This window comes from Dama dama, chromosome 5, assembly GCF_033118175.1.
Source record: "Dama dama isolate Ldn47 chromosome 5, ASM3311817v1, whole genome shotgun sequence".
In the NCBI taxonomy this organism is placed as follows: Eukaryota; Metazoa; Chordata; class Mammalia; order Artiodactyla; family Cervidae; genus Dama; species Dama dama.
Genome location: NC_083685.1, coordinates 91509976 through 91530974, shown reverse-complemented (window position 1 = coordinate 91530974; position 20999 = coordinate 91509976). Strand labels below are relative to the sequence as shown.

Sequence of the window (20999 nt, the reverse complement as noted above, 5' to 3'; positions counted from 1 at the left end):
TAAGCCCACCCACCACAACAAAGACCTAGTACAGCCAAAATAAAAAAATAATTATTTTTAAAAAATAATGGCGATTAGTAGGGTGGTTTTTTCTTCTCTTTAAAAATATCCCACTTTTATTTATGTTGATTTTAATTCTTTCTTATGAGTACTGAGGAATGAAAGCCCCATTCTCAGTGTGGGACAAGCACACGGGGTGCTGTGCCTCTCACTTGGTTCTAGTGGAGGCAGACTGGGACAGCTTTACGGTCTAGTAAAACCAAACACAACTCTTTGGAAGACTTCCTTAAAGACTAGGCACAGTTTTTGGGCTTCCCCAAACTACCTCAAGTGTAGTTTATCCACTCAATAAAACATTTGATGTAGTCGCTGAACTGCTTTTTATTGCCTCAGTTATCTTAATGAATCATTCTGTCTTTTCTACATAACCCAATTTCCCAGGGAGGACTGTGAATCCTACAGGGATGCTGCTCTGCCTGCCAGACTTCTTTTTTAAGAACTGGGAGTTGCCAAAATCTGCTGTCTTGATCTATGAGGCTAAAAATTGGATTTGTCATCCCTAGAAGAAAGACTACATTTTAAAATAAACTGTAAAATATGTTTCCCCAGTAGGAGAAGTAGGTTATTTTCCACTCAGGAAACTCTGGGGAGTATTATCCACAGGCTAAAAGATCGTTAATAGTAAGGCATTGGATTCCATTTCAGGTGGGAACAAGATCCTCTTTAGCCCTATGGCTAGGTTTATGACTCACCTTTATCTTAGGCATCTCCCAAAATTGAAAACAACAAAAATGAAAAGTATATTGGGGTTTGGAATAGCCATGATCATAATGATTTTACAGAGAAGAAATAGACAACCAGGAAGATTCTAAATTAAAACAGAGTGAATTAGTGGCATAATCAGCTTGTCTCCCATTTTTTCATGATAGGCATTTTGAAATCACATGTTTTCCCTATTCCCAGACACGTCACAAAGGGTACCATCAGTTGCAGAGCAGAAACAGTTACATCTAGTATTTTAGGGGACTCATCCATGTCTTTTCTCCTTATGGAGAAAGTTTTTCTGTCTATGTTTAAGTGGAGTTGTTGGGGAAAACATTTGCTTTTATGAACTTTGTCCTGGGTCTTGACTGAGTTATACTTCAAAATGGAGCTAGCATTGGTCTGTTAGTCTCCTTTACAGTTGAATTTGGGTAACTGTTGGAATGTTAAATAAATTTCTGTCATAGATGAGAGAATTCTGCATACGACTACGGAACCTGGTACACAGTGGTGCAACCAAAGAAGAAATCTCAGCCACACAGGACTCCATGATGGAGGAGGTAATAACAATTACTGGATTTTTTGTAACCCTTTTAAAGAACCCTGAGAATGTTCCTATCTGTTAAATTGATTAGGAAGCATGGTCATTGCCATTAATGTTGAATTGAAAATTACTTATTTTACAGCTAAAAAGGCTGAGGTATAAACTTTGCAGTTTGGTATGGGACTTGGGGAATTCCCAGGTGGTTCAGCAGTAAGGAATCAACATGGCAGCGCAGGAGACGCCGTTTTGGTCTTTGGGTCAGTAAATCACTGAGAGGAGGAAAGGGCAAGCCGCTCCATTATTCTTGTCAGGAAAATCCCCTGGACAGAGGAGCCTGGTGGAATACAGTCTGTGGGGTCGCAAAGAGTTGGACACAGCTGAAAATCTGAGTATACATACACACGGGACTTGTACTTGCATCTTCTGTTTCCCAATTTAGCATTCTGTATAATTTCATTCTTTATTCATTTCATAAATATTGAATACCTGCTAGGAGTTTGGCACTGGGAATACAGAAATGAGAAAGACAGTCTCTACTCCCAAGGAGCTCGAACCCTTGGTTAAAAAAGCACATGAAGTGCTCGCTTCGGCAGCACATATACTAAAATTGGAACGATACAGAGAAGATTAGCATGGCCCCTGCGCAAGGATGACACGCAAATTCGTGAAGCGTTCCATATTTTTGGAAAAAAAAAAAAAAAAAGCACATGAATGATTATAATAAATCCTGTGCTTGAGATTATAAAAAAAGGACTTGGTGGTCATAGAGGAGGGAGTGAATAAGTCAGTGAACTGAAGGTTTCATGGGACAGATATTTGAACCAGTTCTTGAAAGAGCAGTAGAGACTTACCAGGTGGAAAACTGGGAAAACCATTCCAGACAACAGGACTTGCATGTACAGTGGCATGAACAAAGGTGAAATCTTCAGACAACAGAGTACCTGAAACATACCGTTTTGTGAGTGTGTTTGGTAGCAAATTAAGCTAGAAAGGCAGAGCTGTGAGGGATCTTAGGTAGATGCCAGATCTTTTGGCTTTATTCTGCAGCAATAAAAATGGGAAGCTATTGATGGTTATAGTGGTTAAAACAATGTATGTGAAGATATTTTGGAAAACTTAAAGAGCATTAAACAAATACCAGGCTGCAATATTTATTATCAAGGCAGTAGGAATCTTTATTACATAATTACATCAATGATTACATTTAATACTATCCATAATCCAAATGAATATGTATAAAACTGTGAAATTACTTTAAGAAAAGTACAAACATTTCTATTTTTCATCTAGTGGACCCATTACTTGGAATCAGTCAACTAACAGTTCTTTCAGGACTATTTTTGTGGAATTAAAATGGTCTAAATTTTTTTTTTTTTTTTTAATACAGTGGACAACATTAATGCTTCACTCATGTTTTCTTTTAAATTTTATAGAGGCTGCATATTGTAATCACGAGCATGGTCTCCAAGGTCAGACCATCTTGTCTTCTCATTAACAGCCATGTGACCTGGGATAGGTTCCTCAAACTCTCAAGTCTCAATTTGTTCATGTGTAATGCCTCTACCCTCTAGCTTGATACAATTTAGTTTCTTAAATACTGTTCAGTGGCTGAATACAGAGGTGTCATTTTGTCTGATACATGTAAACTATCTCATATTCACCTCTTTCTTTAATGCCTGTACAGCCTCTAGCTTGATACAATTTAGTTTCTTAAATATTGTTCAGTGACTGAATCCAGAGGTGTCATTTTGCCTGATACATTTAAACTATTTCACATTCACCTCTTTTAGGCCTCTAGCTTGATACAATTTAGTTTCTTAAATATTGTTCAGTGTCTGAATACAGCAGAGGTGTCATTTTGCCTGATACATTTAAATTGTCTCATATTTACTTCTCTCTCTACTCCTTAAGTGTTCTTTGTTAAGAAAGGTATCTGTAGTAAAAGAAATAGGCTTTGGAGTAGGACATGGGTTTCACCTCTATCACTTAACAGCTCTATGATCTTGGATAAAATTACTTAACCTGTCTCAGATTCAGTTTCAGTTTAAAATGCATTCCTCATTGGATTTTTGTGGGGATCACATAAAGAATTAAATATCTGAGTGTAAGTCCAAGTGCCTGGTACATAGCAGTTGTCCAGTAAATGGTAGTTTTCTTGTTTCTTCCTTAGAATGATCTCTCTTCTTAAGGCCATGTCTCTTGCATAACATGCCTTTATGATTATACTAAGATGGTGGGGTGTAGGGGTTAGGGAGGAAGGGTCTGTAAAGAGTTAATGGAAATAGGCTCAGATGGTGCTTATTGCAGATCACAAGCGTGCTGTTGACTTAAGATACTTGCTTTAATGATCTTTTAAATGATGTATCTAAAGTCCATGATCTTGCCCTGCGATTAGCTGGTAAGAGGGCAAATATATTCTATATATCTTTTCTCTCCTTTCCTAACCTTGGAAAAAGTAAAACACTACCTTGCCAAGTCCTGAGTATGAATGTTTTCAGGATTATTTACTTAATGATTCTCTGTAAACTGTTGACTACAGAATTCTGTGTGGTAGGTCTTTAGATTTTTACAATTCCCTAGATGACTTCTCATTAGTGAACCTGACTCTTTGGTAATGAAGAGTCTAGTTGTGGTTTTAAAGCCACAAATTAGTACCTGTGAATTGCCTAGCCTTGTAGGCACATCAAAATGATGACTTGAATCAACAGCTATGAAGTTCACATAGCTTTGAATGAGATGTGTTTATGCTAAAGGCATTCTTTCTAAGGAGGCTTCCCTGGTGGCTCAGTAGGTAAAAAATCTGCCTCTGTGATGCAGGAGACTCGGGTTTGATCCTTGAGTTGGGAAGATCCCCTGGAAATGGGAATGGCTAACCACTCCAGTGTTCTTGCCTGGAGAATCCCATGGACAAAGGAGCCTGGGGGGCCACAGTCCATGGGGTCAGAAATAGTCAGACATGAGTGAACTGACTGAGCACAACACAGCACATACCTAGTTATCTCTGTCTTTTTATCTTTCTTCTGGAGGGATACCTGTTTCTTTTATTTTTTCAGCTGAACAGTGAACTTCTTAGTTTGAAGCATATAATATATTTGAATTACATTTGCTAATCATTCTACTTGTTGCACATTAGAGGCTTTTGAGTGTTGTACCAGGAGCATGAATAAGGCTTGTGCTTCTAAACTTTTAGAAATATAAGAAATTACGTACTAACTAACCCAGGGCGGGATGATATAGAAAGTCCTTGTGATCCAGAGGTTATCCCTGCTAACTCTCTTTTACTTATGTATTTTTTTTCATTTAAGATCATATAAAATTTAGCTTAAAAAGGGGTCCTAAAAAAAGAGGGGGGTCCTATACACTGTTAATAAGTTCCTTTTTTCATTTTCTTTGTCTTTCTCTAGTGCCTGTAGATTTTTTTTATACACAAGCTTTTTTTTTTAAAATTATTTTTTAAATGAAGGATAACTGCTTTACAGAATTTTGTTGTTTTCTGTCAAACCGCAGCATAAATCAGCCGTAGGTATACATATATCCCCTCCCTTTTGAACCTCCCTCCCCATCCCACCTCCCTCCCCATCCCACCCCTCTAGGTTGATACAGAGTCCCTGTGTGAGTTTCCTGAGACATACAGCAAATTCCCATTGGCTATCTATTTTACATATGGTAATGTAAGTTTCCTTGTTACTCTTTCCATACATCTCACCCTCTCCTCCCCTCTCCCCATGTCCATAAGTCTATTCTCTATGTCTGCTTCTCCATTGCTGCCCTGTAAATATATTCAGTACCATTTTTCTAGTTTCCAAATATATGCATTAGAATACAATATTTATCTTTCTGTCTCTGACTTACTTCACTCTGTATAATAGGTTCTAGGTCCATCCACTTCATTAGAACTGACTCACATGCATTCCTTTTTATGGCTGAGGAATATTCCATTGTGTATATGTACCACAACTTCTTTATCCATTCATCTGTCAATGGACATCTAGGTTGCTTCCATGTTCTAGCCATTGTAAATAGTGCTGCAAGGAACAATGGGATGTGTGTGTCTTTTTCAGTTTTGGTTTGCTCAGGGTATATGCCTAGGATTGGGATTGCTAGGTCATGAAAGAAAGTGAAAGTGAAGTCGCTCAGTTGTGTCTGATTCTTTGCAAGCCCATGGACTGTAGCTCGCCAGGCTCCTCCATCCATGGGATCTTCCAGGCAAGAGTACTGGAGTGGGCTGCCATTTCCTTCTCCAAAGGATCTTCCCGACCCAGGGATCGAACCCAGGTCTCCCACATTATAGGCAGACGCTTTACCGTCTGAGCCACCAGGGACGCCACCAGGGAAGCTGGGTCATGTGGTGGTTTTAGTCCTAGTTTTTTAAGGAATCCACATACTGTCTTCCATAGCGGCTGTATCAATTTACATTCCTACCAACAGTGCATACTCTCTCCAGCATTTATTGTTTGTAGACTTTTTGATGATGGCCATTCTGACTGGTGTGAGGTTATATTTCATTATAGTTTTGATTTGCATTTCTCTAATAATGAGCGATATTGAGCATCTTTTCACATGTTTGTCAGCTATCTGTATGTATTCTTTGGAGAAATGTCTGTTTAGGTCTTTTTCCTACTTTTTGATTGGGTTGTTTGTTTTTCTGGTATTGAATTGTATGAGCTGCTTGTATTTTTTGGAAATTAATCTTTTGTCAGTTGTTTTCATTTGCTATTATTTTCTCCCATTCTGAGGGTTGTCTTTTCACCTCGTTTATAGTTTCCTTTGCTGTGCAAAAGCTTTTAAGTTTGATCAGGTCCCACTTATTTACTTTTGTTTTTATTTCCATTACTCTAGGAGGTGGGTCATAGAGGATCTTGCTTTATGTCATCGAGTATACACGAGCTTTAAAGGTTACTTTCCATTGACATCCTTGAGCTTGTCTCACAACCATTAGTTTGTAGCCCCCACTCTCCCATCCTTCTACTACCCCTCCCCCCACACACAGGTAACCACTAGTTTTTCTCTATATCTGTGAGTCTGCCTCTTTTTGGTCATATTCATTAGTTTGCTGTATTTTTTAGATTTCACACATAAGTGATGTCATACAGTATTTCTCTGTCTGACTTATTTCATTTAGCGTAAACATCAAAAATATAAGAAGATCTACAGTGAGCTAGCCACTGGGGGATTTAAGCTGAGGAGTGATGTGGCATGCTAAAACAGAGGGAGGGGAAGAAGGGAGGCCAGTGTGGAGGCTATTGTTGTGTAGATGAGATATGGTAGTGGTTCCCACCAGATTGATGAAAATGAAGATGAAGAGAAGTAGATATATTTGAGGGTGGTGTATCTTCAAAGTGAAGATAACAGGACTTGCCAATGTGGAGGACAAGGAAGAGGGACTATTTGGGTGATATAAATGGAAGGTTTCCAGGTCGGGGAGAGCAGGCTTTTGAGTGGTTATGAGGGAACCTGTATGTGGTCAGGGATAGCAGTGTGAATGAGAGAAGTAATAATTGAAGAAGCAGGATTTGGGAGGAGGGAAAGAGTAAATGTGCTTAACTGTAGTGCTTTCAAACTTTACAGTCAAATCCCTTGGGGATCTTGTTCAAGTGCAGATTGACTCAGTAGATCTGGGTGGAGCTGGAGAGTCTGAATTTCTCACTATTTATTTGATCCTAACAGACTCTAACAGTAATCTGAAGGTAATCATATGACTCTTAGTTATCATCTTTGTGAGTTCATTTCCTTTAACATCACAGAAGGGCACACACCTTTTAAGTGTCGGTTTTTATGTCTTTCCGTGCCCTAAAATATATCTAATACCTCCGGGAAGTTTCTCCTCCTCCACCTGCTTTTGCTGGCACAGGTAGGAGTTTTGTTTTTAAAACAGATCCCTGCCTTTCTTTCATTCCCCACCAGAAAGCAGTAGAGAGCTGTCTCCTCTCCTCTTTCTCTGCATTGTCAACAGTCACCAGGGTCTCCACTCCTCTCATGTGACTGGTTCATTTACCTTCGGCACCAAACCTTCTCCAAAGTTCAGCTTTTTTCTGTGATGATTTCTGTGTCCTGGCAGTCATTCTTCTCCGCGATCAATAGGTCACTTTACCTTTGAACCTAATTTCTCCATCAGTGAAACGAAAAGGTCAGAGTAGATGATTTCTTAATAGCACTGTAGCTTTGTGTTTTTACAATAGAAGAAAATCATGTTTCTACAGTGCTTTAGACTTTACTGGACAATCCAGTATTGTAAATACAAATGAAGATTCCAAGATTCTGTCACTTCTGCAATGGTTCCAGGCACTGAACTCTTTCAGCTTTACCAATTTTGCTCCATTACAAGTAGCTTGGTTGTTACCATTGCACTACCTTCCCATTCTTTTGGGTTGAACAGAAAGTTCATTCAGGTTTTTTTATAACATCCTATGGAAAAACCCAAACGAACTTTTTGGCCAAGCCAGTAACATTTCTAATTACTATGGTTTCCTCCATTCTGTGTCTGCCTATAGCTGGCTTTAAACTCTCACCCTTCTAAGCACTCATGACTGACTCTCAACTCTCGCATCCTGCCTTCCTCCTCTCACTTGGTGGTCTGTCTTCCAGTTTAGCCATGAGGATGGGAATTAACTCTATCCAACATCATTCGTCTTTAAATTGGGGTCCATGCATTCTTCCCTGTGTCCTGTATTTCATGCTTTCTGTGTCTTTTTTCTTTTTTCCATTGCCTTTCGGATTCTATGATTCATCAATATTCAGTTCTGTATAATGACTTGTGTTTAATGTCCAGTATCTTTTATTGTCCTTAATATCAACTTCATCTTGTGAGAAACAGGTAACAACTCCCGAGTTGTCCACCAGAGAGCAGCCTCAGATGCCCAAAGCTCGCTGCCAGCTTTGTATTTTGGGAACAGGGAACAGTTTTTCAGAACGGCAGAGTCTCTTATCAAGAATTGAAGTATCATGGGTCCTGGAGATTATAATTCGGAAAAATGTTAAAAATTAGAGCTTGTTTCACTATTGTTAGTTGACTTGGAGCCAAACATTCCTTCCAAAGTGTTTTAAACCGACTTGAATGTGAATGACTTTGGATAATTTATTGTCATGGTAAACAAATAATATAAAACAAAGCAACATTGTCTCACGTTACAGTTTTACTAAAATACAAGAGAAAGAGATGTCACCCTTATCTTCATTCATCCCTTGTATATATCTTTGATAAAAATTCAGCTTTATAAAACACGCAGTAGGGCATAAATATTTGTATTACAAAAAAAGATGAATTATAGAGTTCATTTAGATAGCTAAAATGCAGATTTCCTTTAGTGCATTTTTGATGAGAAGGAAGGAATGATTTCACACTTTTTACTATAAAGAGGGGGTCAGATGCCCAATAAAGTATATGTAAATCATAGTGTAAAACACTCATATTTATATTTAGAATGTGTTTAAAAGTAAACAGAAGTTCACTTACTTGTCTTAATCTTTATTAGGCCTAGCCCTCGTCTCCCCCATTTTTTCGCCAGGGCCTAACTGAACTGGGTAAACCAAGTGGATGACTTGAGAATTAATTAAAATGACCCCATATAAAATGTTCATACACATGTGACAATGATTATTAGTTGAAAATACACATTGTTTAAGTCTATAAAACCTTCCTTATTTAAGCATATTCTTATTATACACTTTAGTTGTCTTGACCGTAATTAACCAGTGGCAGGGTCCTCATGATGAAAATTAACCATTTGTGGCCTTGGTGCTGAGGAAATACAGAATGACTCTCGGGTCCTTATGAATCTCAAAAAGAGCTCATTAATCCATGGCTAGATTAGCTCAATTACAGTTGCTCATGTGATGCCCTGCTGCTGCTTTTCTGTATTAGAAACTAGCTCGAGAATGATATGTTAAAAGAGAGGCAGTTGGGCCTCCCTGGTGGCTGTGTGGTAAAGATTCTGCCTGCTAGTACAGGAGACATGGGTTCGATCCCTGGTCTGGGACGATCCCACATGCCACAAAGTAGCTAAGCCTGTGTGCCACAACTTCTGAGTTGCTCTAGAGCCTGGAGGCTGCGACTGCTGAAGCCCACGTGCCCAGGCTGCATGACAAGAGAATCCACTGCAATGAGAAGCCCAAACACCACGACTAGACAGTAGCCCCTACTTTCCACAGCTGGAGAAAAGCCCATATAGCAACGAAGACCCAGCACAGCCAAAAATAAATAATTTTAAAAAGAGACGGTGGTGGTTTAAGGACCAGCTGTTCAGGCTCATAAAACATAAAGTAAATCCTAGTAAAGGAAGATTCTCTCTTGGAAAACAGACATAAAATGAAAGGCACACGTAACTTCATCTGTAGTTTAATGTGTTTCTGTTACGGTGGTAGAATCAGGCTCTGTCTTCCATATGACATGAGGGTCTTTTTATCCTTAATTATAGGCCTGAAGTCAGGCAGGCCTATTTCTAATTTTCTAGCTTTGGTTCAAAGAAGAAGTTTGAACCTTGCTTATCAGGGTGTTTGTCCCAAGGCTTTTTTTGAGGCCTGATTTTGTGATTTACTGGCTTTAGGACATCAGTCAAGCTATTTATTTTCCTGAACCTTGGTTTCTTTGTCTGTCACATGTGAATAGTATCTACCATTTTTGTTGAGGAGACTGAGAGACATGGTATTCACAGATTGTGGTACAGCACAGTAGACAGTATTTCCTTTTTTGTTTTAAACCCTGTATTGGTGGAGCAATACTTTTGGGTTTTTTTGGACAGTGTGTGACTTTAGATCATGATTCTGCCAGTTACTAGCTATGTGGTCTTAAGTAGCTTGCTTAATTTCTTTGAGTCTTTTGGAGAAGGGAGGAAGAGGGGAAATTATACCTTGAGAGAGTTCTATGAGAATTAAGTTAACCTAGCAGATATATAATGGCTAGCACAAAACAGTCACACTTAATAAATACAGGATCCATTTCTTTTAACTGTAACGGAGTATACAAATGTAAGGAGCAAACAATGCAGGTAATTAGTGATGAGATTGGATCAGGGTGGTGATGGGGTGGAGAAAGAAGCAGATCATAGTGTATATTTTTTCAAAGATAAAGGAAATTTGATACAGAAGAGAAAGTACTTTCTGTGCTCTGACCTTATACAGGGTGTGTCGCTATACTTCTATTTCTGTTGTTCTGTAAGATGAAAATAATATAAAGTATATCCTTGGATTGGAATGATGCTAACCTGAAGGTTTTGTGACGTCTTTGGCGAGTGGGTTACGGTCTCACAACCCAGAAATGGTACCTTGCTCTTCAGTGTATTCTCGTTCTAACATCACTTTCGACAGACATTGTCATCTAAGCTCCACCAAAAAGTTAGTGACTTTTCTGGGAGTAGAGACCCCCATCCCGATCAAAGCAAAACCTGGAAGCATAAAGGGAAGGAAATCTATTTATAAAATGTATGTAATTGTTTGTCACTTGAAATACAGTCAGCAGAGCAGCAACCCAGATCTTGTTGTGGATCAGTGGTGAGTGATTTCTTGGCTAAGGGAGTTTGAGTTGCAGGGCAAATACGAAGCACTAAATATTAACATTTCGGAATTGCATTGTTCTGAGTGTTTATTTAAGAACTCAGAAGTTTGCTGATACCAAATCTTGGACATCAACCTTCCAATTTTTGGAGCAATATTAGGTTTCCTGTGAAATCTCTGACTTGAATATAGCCTCTGATTTCTTGTGTTCCCCAAGCTTGAAACTTGAAGAAAAGAGGTAAAAAAATACTGCTTCCCTCTAGCCATTGCTCATCTGTCCTCCTTTTTTCCAGATATTCAGAGTGGTGTGCATCTGTTTGGGTAATCCACCAGAGACGTTCACCTGGGAGTATCGCGACAAAGATAAAAACTATCAAAAGATTGGCCCTGTAACACCCTTGAAGTTTTACAGGGAACATGTCAAGCCACTCTTCAATATGGAAGATAAGGTTAGAGACTGGCGATGGCAGCCACTGGCTTTTTACTTTCAAATGCCTGTTGACTACAAGAAAGAGTATCCAATTCCGGGGTTAATATGCATGGTCATCCAACAAGATACTAAACCGAATTTTTCCTCCTTCTTCTGAAGTATTTTATATACCAGTTCAGTTGGTCACTCAGGATTCCCAGTGCTCCTTCTCAGAGACTTCTCTAACTGTGGGTCAGCAGTCAGTTTAATTCCCACAGCTCCCCTTATCTGGGCTCTGAGTCATTCTCTGGTCCAAAGACAATAAAAGTCTATCGGGCATTTCTTACCATGGATTCAGAGCATCATTGTCTATGGGCCCTCTGGGGACTCTTGTGGAAGGGAGCAGTATCTCAGCCCAGTTTTTCCCACTAACTTCAGGACTTCTCCACCTTCCTAGCAGGTGCCAGTCTTCCCTTCTTTATTGGCATCTTGACCCTCTTAAAGGGCTTTCCTGGTGGCTCAGCTGGTAAAGGATCTGCCTGTAATGCAGGGTTTGATCCATGGGTCCCGGGAAATCCCTGGGAAGATCCCCTGGAGAAGGAAATGGCTACCCACTCCAGTATTCTTAGCCTGGAGAATTCCATGGATAGGGGAGTCTGGCGAGCTACAGTTCATGGGTTGCAAAGAGTTGGACACAACTGAGTGACTTATACCTCCACTTTTCACTTCACCCTCTTAAAAGCAAATGGCTTTGTTTTATCATTGTACTACCAGGCATTGAGCCTGTCTTGTAACTTGAGAGCAGGGGCCTTGTAGTGATGGGCTCCTGAGTCACCATCTTGCCTTACTGGTGCACACAATTCTTCAGGATTAGTTTTAGGGTGACTCTTGCCAATAGGAAAAATGGGTTGATTGCAGCTCCCAAATGTCTGCCTTCAACTAAAGAGAATATACAGGGATCTCTGTCAAAAGGACCCTGCCACCTTTTGTTTCTTGGTTATTTAACAGTGTGTTCGTAATGCTTATTCTTGTAGGCAGAGGTGATGAGCTCGATACAAATATATGAACTTGGAGGGGAGGTCTGTGTCTTGATATTCCTGGTGTTATGTTCTGATCAACATATTCTTGATCTCCTAGATTTGTTTAGTGAATGACCCTCGGCCTCAGCACAAGTACAACAAACTTTACACCGTGGACTATTTAAGCAATATGGTCGGAGGGAGAAAAACTCTGTATAACAACCAGCCCGTTGACTTCTTGAAAAAGATGGTTGCTGCCTCCATCAAAGATGGAGAGGTTGGTGTTGTTTCTGTGTCTTCTACACACAGAGTTAAAGCCTCTTCTTCCAAGTCTTTGGTGTAAAAGGAAGATAGGACATATGTTGACATTCTGTCTTCCTCTTTCCTCTGTTTCTAGGCTGTATGGTTTGGCTGTGATGTTGGGAAACACTTCAATGGCAAACTGGGCCTCAGTGACATGAATGTGTGAGTACAAGAAATTTAAAATAGAAAATCATTTGTGGGTTTTGGCTGTTGGCGTGCACTCTTGTTACGAAGTGACTCAGCTGAGGTTCATTCAGAGATTAAGCCTGAGGGTGGGCCTGTTTCTTTCCATTTTGTAGAGTTTGAGGATTCATAACGGAAACGCTGGAACACCACATATTTATATGCTCTAACCTGGGAAGTCAAGATCATATCTGAGTTGAAGTTGTTGGATGCTCCTAAATAGTCATACTACATGAGGAAAAAACTTTTTTTAAAACTTTATTTTGTATTGGGGTATAGCTGATTAACAATGTTGTGGTAGTTTCAGGTGGACAGTGAAGGGACTCAACCATGCATATGCTTGTATCATTCTCTCCCAAACTCCCCTCCCATCCAGGCTGCCACATAACGTTGAGCAGAGTTCCATGTGCTATACAGTAGGTCCTTGTTGGTTATTCATTTTAAATACAGCAGTATATTCATGTCCATGCCTAACTCCCTAACTGGTCCTCCTCCCCTGGTAAACCACAAGTCCTTCCTCTGAGTCTGTGAGTCTCTTTCAGTTTTGTAAGTAAGTTCATTTGTATCATTTCTTTTTAGATTCCACATATAAGGGATATAATACAATATTTCTCCTTGAGGAAGACAGTTTAAAAAAAAAATTGATTAATGTGTAAATCTGTTAAGTGTATTTGGGATGTAACAAATGGTTTTCTAGGTCTCTTGTTTGATGTTTGAGTCTTCTTACTACTTCTGTTATTTTGATACCTCATGTATTTTGTCTTTATGACAAATACATTGTCATAAAACAAATAGTTGTCTTATGACAACTAGGACTAATTTGCATACACACTTTAAAGCATTCCTTCTGGTTGTTGATGACAGTGAAGTTTCGTTTGTAAACCAAATCATGCTAAATCCTTGACTGTTAAAATTTATCACATTAGTATTACTTTTAAGTAATTATTACTTGTAGGAAATTGAGTAAATATCTTGACACTTAACAGTAGGAGAAAGGAAATCCGCTAAAAGAATTCATGAGGTTTTCTAAACTTTGAAAATATTCTCTAATATTTTGACATTTATTTAAATTTCAAAGTTAGCCATTGTCTACATGAATTCAGAAACTGAATTCTACCAGCTCAAAGTGAAAGTCACTCAGTCATGTCCAACTCTTTGTGACCCCATGGACTATACAGTCCATGGAGTTCTCCAGGCCACAATATTGGAGTAGGTAGCCATTCCCTTCTCCAGGGGATCTTCCCAACCCAGGGATCAAATCCAGGTCTCCCACATTGCAGGCAGATTCTTTACCATCTGAGCCACCGGGGAAGTCCAACCAGCTCAAAAGAGACCATTTTTGAAAGAAATACTTCAAAAACTTTTTGTTGTTGTTGTTTTCTTTCCATATTGACAGTGCAGCCTTTCGTCAATTTTTTGATGAGGGGAATTTATGTTTAATAACTTCTTATTTTTCTGAGTGCTCTTGTGACACAGAGAGAATGGAATCCCATTGAGAGACTAGATTCTGCACGTACAATGTTCTCAGAAGAGCTGCAGCCCAGATTTGTCTGGAGCTGCTGAGCCCCTTCAGTTTCTTCTGTGATCTTCTTACAGCCAGAAGCCAATTATCCCCTGTGATTGTACTTTTTGTATTCTGTGCTATTATTCTTTTTTTAACAGCTATGACCATGAGTTGGTGTTCGGTGTCTCCATGAAGAACATGAATAAAGCTGAGAGGCTGACTTTTGGTGAGTCACTTATGACCCACGCCATGACCTTCACTGCTGTCTCAGAAAAGGTATGACCCCCAGCGTGCAGACACCAGTGTCTGCACAGGTGGACCTCCATTCCCCTGCGGGCCATTGAATCCAGCAGAGCTTCACAGTGTATGTGCTTCCTGTTAGAAGTTAGCTTCCAAGCAAGACATTGTACCCACCTCTCTGGGGGGTTGGCTGCATGCTCTCAGAAGTAATAAAAATAGGAACTTTCCATGAGGAACAGAATTTGGGTCAGCAGGGACTAAGGAAGTAACTGCTTCTCTGTAACTTTGGAAATTCTCACTGTGAAAAGAGGTCAGCAAGGAAACTTGGAAGAAGACCACTTGAGTTTAATAAGGAGTTAAAGTGCCCTGAAAGTGCTCATATCCTGATGATTTACGTTCAGCCTTAGCTTTGTTATTCAGGTTCTTCTGCAGTAAAATGTCAGTAACAGTCATTGGTGGAATCCATGCGCAGTGCTGAGTTTATTCAGAGATTCAGGAAATTGGATGTAGAGTATTTTGGATTTCCCTATGGAATATTCTGACTAGTAATACCACTGTTTCTAGGATACAGTGTTGGAAACAACAACTGCAGTATTATCTTTCAAAAATAAGCCTCCTCATTCCCAGTCTGTAGAAGAGAGTTTTACTCCTGTGCTCAGGAATCATAAAGAAGAGAAGACATCAAACTATACTTTAATTCTTTACCACTGCAAACAAAAATGTTCTTTCCAAGCCTATCTAATTACGGGAAAGAGTGTCACAGAATAACTTATCTTGACAATAGAAGCAAAATACTAGAAGGAGCTTTTCATAAAATGCTATAAATATTGAGATAAAATGCAATCGTAAATAAACTAGAATAAAGTACTATTAAAATACTTAAATATGAACAACTTGGTATTTTATTTTATGTTTGGACCTGCTATAAAATTCAGTGGATTTACAACTAAGCTCCTTAAAGTTAAACTTTTAAACTATTTAGAGGATTATTAAAAAGGAAAACAAAAACTGTATAATTTCCAAGAGAGTTTGGCTTTGTATCATTTTCCATCTCTGTTATAGAGTATTACTACTTTTCAGAAATAAAAATCATATATATTCCATGTCTTTTTCTCTGGAAGTTCCATTCTTTAATTGGTATGGTTTAGTAATACGCTCTTTTTCCCTCTGGGAAATGGAGCTACATTACATGTTAATATTATAAAGCAGAATTAATGTTATCATAACTGGAATTTTATGTTGAGATTTTTCTCTTCTCTCCGCTTTTGACCGCTATAAAACTAGTTTGCATTGCATTTGAATGATAATCCGGAGATAAATGCTTCTAAGTATTCTGGGATATCCTTTCTTGTTGCTGATTTCTTGGAATCCCTGAGAGGGAGTTCCAGATACTATTCTATATTTGTAGATGACGTGGCTTGATCTAGGTCATGCAGGAATTCATTGGCAAAGGCAAGAGGAAGCATTTTCAAACTTACTCTAATAAGTGACTTTAGGTGATGTAGATTCTAACAGCGCTATTTTAAAAGGAAAGTAAAGATGGACTACAATGCAGGGAGTAGAAAACCAAAACATTCAATAACCTTGACCCAGAATGTATAGTTTATTGATCTGATTTTGAAAATCTCTGGGGCTGAGATTAAGGGGTAGTCCAGATAAGGGTATTTGAAACTTTTGGGTTTGATTGTTGGCTATTTCTGAGACGGAAAATTCCTGAGATTCAAGAAAACTGTCAGGAGTAAAAGTGAATCCCGTTTAGATGTGATTCGTGCAGTTTTATGCAAGTGGGAGTTGACAGATGAAATCATTAGGAGATAATTCAGGAGCCAGTTCTCTTCTCAGGCTACAAAGATTTAAGTTGTTCTGACATCAGCTAATGCTCTGGGTAAACATGAAAGAGAACAGTCTTTTCCCAAATGGAACCTTCTTATCCCTCTCTGTGTCACTGTAATAAAGACTGTAAATGAAAATTATCATGATGAGTATCATTTTATTGATGAAGATAGAAGATGAACAGACTGCCTAGGTTTTGTTTTATGAAAATAGTGTTTTGCTTTGCCATTCTATCTCTACTGTATTAAATTCAATATTTGTGTAACCAAACCAGTAAAAAAGCACATTTGGGAGAGTATCATTTCTTGGTTCCCCTAAGTAAGAAAAGTAGGCCATATGATGGGAATGTGTTTGTTTTCTTTTTTAAACTCTTGACTAGATCTGAGATTCATTGGTAAAATAAATACAGTGAGATGCCTCTGCCTAAAGAATGCTAATTGAAAGCAAGAGTCCCTGGCTTCAGATGGTGTTCACTGCTTTTTGTAATTTTAACATTTTGTTTTTCTTAGCCAAGAGTCATTTTAATGTGCTTATTTTCTGTATACCATAAAATGTAAAGGAGAGAATAGTAGTATTTATTATTTGGCTGAGTTTATTGGGATTAAAAATCCACCTCTAATAAAACATTCTGTTAGTTATAGTAGAAGATACACAGCCCTGGTCATGTATAGCATTGCTGTATAGAGAAGGCTGTTTCTTCTGAGTGGCTGAACAAGAGCTAAAATTATATGACACCTCATCAGGACAGATCTCATTTCAGATTCTATGCTGTCATCCACTCTTTTGCAGGATGATCAGGAGGGCGCTTTCATGAAATGGAGAGTGGAAAATTCATGGGGTGAAGACCATGGCCACAAAGGTAAGCTTACGCTGGTAATACTACCAGACTCAAAGTGACTGGGTTCTGTTCTACTCTCTGCCTCCTAAGAGATATGGGAAGAAAGAGCTGCCCTGGTGTGGCTTTTTTTTTTTTTTTTTCAGTAGTTGATCCAGTTAGCTAAATTATTAGCTGGACTATTCTAGAGAAAAATCTGAGGATCTCGTTTGCCCCCAGCATTCCTGCCAGCAGTGTGGTGGGCCTGAACGCCCTGGTTGGCTCTGACACCAGTATGTGCGGGCATTTGTTCCAGACCAGTGACCCTCCTACACCTCTCTGTACCGGAATCCCTTGGCCAGTAGGAAACTTGAGTGCCCTTTGCCAGAACTGTTGGCTGTTCAGCATTTGGTGCCTTTTTGTTGGCTGCACTAACTCTAGATCAGAAGCCTTCCAAGGAGGAGAATGGGCCTGGCAAGAAACTTGAGGCATTTATTGGAGACTCATTAGAAGTTGTGAAGTCTAAAGAGGAAGAGAATGTTGTGGTTACCATTTAGAACTGTTTTATTCTGACAATCAAAAGCCAGGCAGAAGTCTTAAGTAAATTCTAGTAATTGGGCTTTAAAAAAACAAACAGATAATATGTGAGTTGTAGCAAATAAAAATTACAGATAAGCCCAAAGTCGGGGGGGAAAAAAAAACCTCTAATAATCCTGACACCCAGAGATCACCATTCATTAACTGTTTAGAATGTATTCTTACAAATCTTTGATACCATATTTTTAAAGACTGTTTTCATGGTAGATAATAGTAGATAAAAGCCTTTTAAGGTGGTGTTGTGCTTTAATTTTTAGGGTTTCAAACCAAAAAGTGGCAACTGCCCTAGAACATGATGCATGTCAGCATGTTTGCCTGGGTGCTGTGTGCATCTTATAGCACCTTCTTCCCAGAGTCCACATTCCTTACCTTAGCCAGTGGATTCTGGCTAGGAAGGACATGTTAACCACAGCTTACTTACTAGACTAGCTAGCTAGAAGGCTGGGAGGAAGTAGATAGGGAATCCAGTGAGATAACGCAGACACTTGGAATCAAACTTCAGCCATCTCACCCAAGCAGGAATCAGCTAGAAATTTTTTAAAAAAGGGAAAGAAGGGAAAAAGAAATTAGAGATCTCAACAACTCTCTACCTGTTACTTCCCTCTCTGTTTAAATGATTTTCCAGCTAAGTCCTTTAGAGCTCTAGAATTTCTAGGGGTAAAAAGGTGGAAGAAGGAGGGATGTAGAGGCTTGGAAGTGAGCACATGGAGCTTCAGTCATTTGTATTTGAAAACTGCTGTCTTAGAAGAGCCTTAACAAGGCTTGTGTATGCCCCAATTGAGCAGCACAGGCTGTTGTGATAGCTAACACTGAGAGGCCATTTCATCTGTCATTCCAAGTCTTTTCATCTCCCTGTGAAATGATCATGGGTGGATTTTGGCTTAACTGTCCCTGGGGTCTGCTGTGGAACTCTGCAGCTCAGTATTTATATGTAAACGAGTATCAGCACCGTTACTCTGTTCATCATCACGTGGCTGCATGCCCCCTTCTGTGGTTTCTGTCATTGTTCTGTGATTATGGGACACTTGCTAAACTGCTGTGAATTAAAGTGCAGCATGTCTTTTGATTGTTGATTTCTAAGATGAGCTCATTTTAAGACACAAAAACATTGAAATTGGGTAGAGATGGGTTATAAACTTTAAGAAAGCTAGCAGAAAGATTTAAAAATAAGCAATCAGAATCCGTTATATATGTAAATTGATGATAGTTAAGAAATGATTGCAAAGGAAAAGCCTGAATTGGAAGAATTTGGTGAACCCTCTCTGGAATAATGGATTGGTTCAGGACTGAGAAAGGAGTAGGACAGGGCTCTGTGCGCTCACCTTGTTTGTTTAATCGTGTGCTGGACACATGGGCAGTGCCAGGCTGGATGAGTTCCAAGCTGGAATCCAGTAGGTAGGAGAAACATCAACAACCTCAGAGATACAGATGGTACCACTCGAATGGCAGAAAGTGAAAAGGAACTCAAGAGCCTCTTGATGAGGGTGAAGGAGGAGAGGGAAAGAGTAAGCTTAAAACTAAATATTAAGAAGACTAAGATCACGGCATCCGGCCTCATTACTTCATAGCAAATAGAAGGGGCAAAGGTGGACGTGGTAACAGATTTCCTCTTCTTGGGCTCTAAAATCACTGCAGATTGTGACTGCAGCCATGAAATCAGAAGATAATTCCTTTTTGGCAGGAAAGCTGTGACAAACCTAGACAGTGTGTTGAAAAGCAGAGGCATTCCTCTGCTGACAAAGGTCCATACAGAGAAGGCTGTGGCCTTCCCAGTGGTCACGTACAGTTGTGAGAGCTGGACTGTAAAGGCAGAATGCCAAAGAATTGATGCCTTTGAACTGTGGTAAAAGAGAAAACTCCTGAAAGTGCCTTGGACAACAAGGAGATCAAACCAGTCAACCTTAAGGGAAATCAACCATGAATACTCATTGGAAGGACTGATGAAGCTGAAGCTCCAGTATTTTGGTCATCTGATAATAGCCAACTCATTGGAAAAGTCCCTGATGCTGGGAAGGATTGAGGGCAGAAGGAGAAGAGAGCATCAGAGGATGAGATTGGTGGATGGCATCACTGATGCAACGGACATGAACTTGGGCAAATTTCAGGAGATGGTGAGGGACAGGGAGGCCTGGCTTGCTGCAGTCCACGGGGTCACAAAGAGTCAGAAATGACTGGCTGACTGAACAATGTTTTAAAACATAAGGTTGTTTCAGATGAAACTGTGTAGCTTCTGTTTCATTTTTGGTCTTATTTGGTCCCTGTAAATGGTTTGTTATCATACAGATTAGTGTCTAGGAAAAGAACTAAAGTTATGGTTTGTTTAGACCAGCCTGAACCATTGGCTTGTTTCTGAGATATTTTTCTATCTATTAAGAGTCACTGAGTTTGTAGATAGTAGTGATACCCATTTAAGAGAGGACAAATGCTTGTAAAGTCAGGCAAATATTCTGTTTTGTGTAGAGCAAGTTACTGTTTTTATTACTTTGAACCTAAATACCTACTCTTAAAGGTGATTCTAGATTACTTTGCTAATTTCTTTTTTTCCATTCAACTGTACTATGCCCCACTCAATAAAAGTTTTGCTTCTGTTCACTTACCTATTCCATTATTATGTTGAGAGAGCTGGGGTCTTGATCCCCCTGATCTGCCTGTAATCCTTCCTTGTGAAACCTGCAGCTGTCGAGTTAGGACTAAAGTAGCTTTTTTTGTTGTTCTTGAATAAGTGAAATGCCTGAGATTATACAGACTAAAGCATTTCAGTAGAGAGCCAAAAGATAAGAAATTGAACTGAGTGGGTGTAGTGTATAGTTCGTTCAAAGCCAAAAATAAATTATTCTCCTATGTTTCTTGGTAATGTTCTTTCTGACTTAACAGGAAGGAAGGAAAGAAAACATGATCTAATTTAATTGGCACACTTGGCCTGACCTTAGGGAGAGTACGTAGTATGTTATTATGCTGGCGATGTGTGTTTACCTCAGCAGGGCCCTCCCGTCCGTCATCCTGGTGGGCATTGGCCACCATGTCCGATGCAGAACCACTTTATGCTCTTTTAGGAGATGTGACAACCTTAAACACCGTTGCTAGGATTTTGTTTCTGTAGATAGCATTGTTGGCAGTTTGTTACTGTGCTCTAGGGGATTTCTGCTTGTTACGATTGATGGTTTCTCAGAAAGCAGTGTTGGTGATACTACAGGCCGGCGGCAAACACAGCAGAGGTACTTGGGCAGGCTGCCTTTTTCCCCTGCCCGGCTCTGGCGTTGGGCTTCCCTGGTAGCTCAGCTGATAAAGAATCTGCCTGCGAT

General features: G+C 39.4%; 1 protein-coding gene and 1 non-coding gene across 2 annotated transcripts in view; both read left to right on the top strand.

Moving 5' to 3' along the window:
- Positions 1 to 20999, top strand: part of BLMH (bleomycin hydrolase) — a 41174-nt gene that overhangs the window by 6901 nt on the left and 13274 nt on the right. The window contains exons 6-11 of the mRNA XM_061142999.1: positions 1230 to 1322; positions 11089 to 11244; positions 12342 to 12500; positions 12621 to 12688; positions 14372 to 14489; positions 17076 to 17145. Of these exons, the coding sequence (XP_060998982.1) occupies positions 1230 to 1322; positions 11089 to 11244; positions 12342 to 12500; positions 12621 to 12688; positions 14372 to 14489; positions 17076 to 17145 (664 nt within the window). The remainder of the gene's footprint in view (positions 1 to 1229; positions 1323 to 11088; positions 11245 to 12341; positions 12501 to 12620; positions 12689 to 14371; positions 14490 to 17075; positions 17146 to 20999) is intronic.
- On the top strand, positions 1884 to 1990 carry LOC133058017 (U6 spliceosomal RNA). The gene has a single exon (XR_009693143.1). It is a non-coding gene; the product is annotated as a U6 spliceosomal RNA (small nuclear RNA).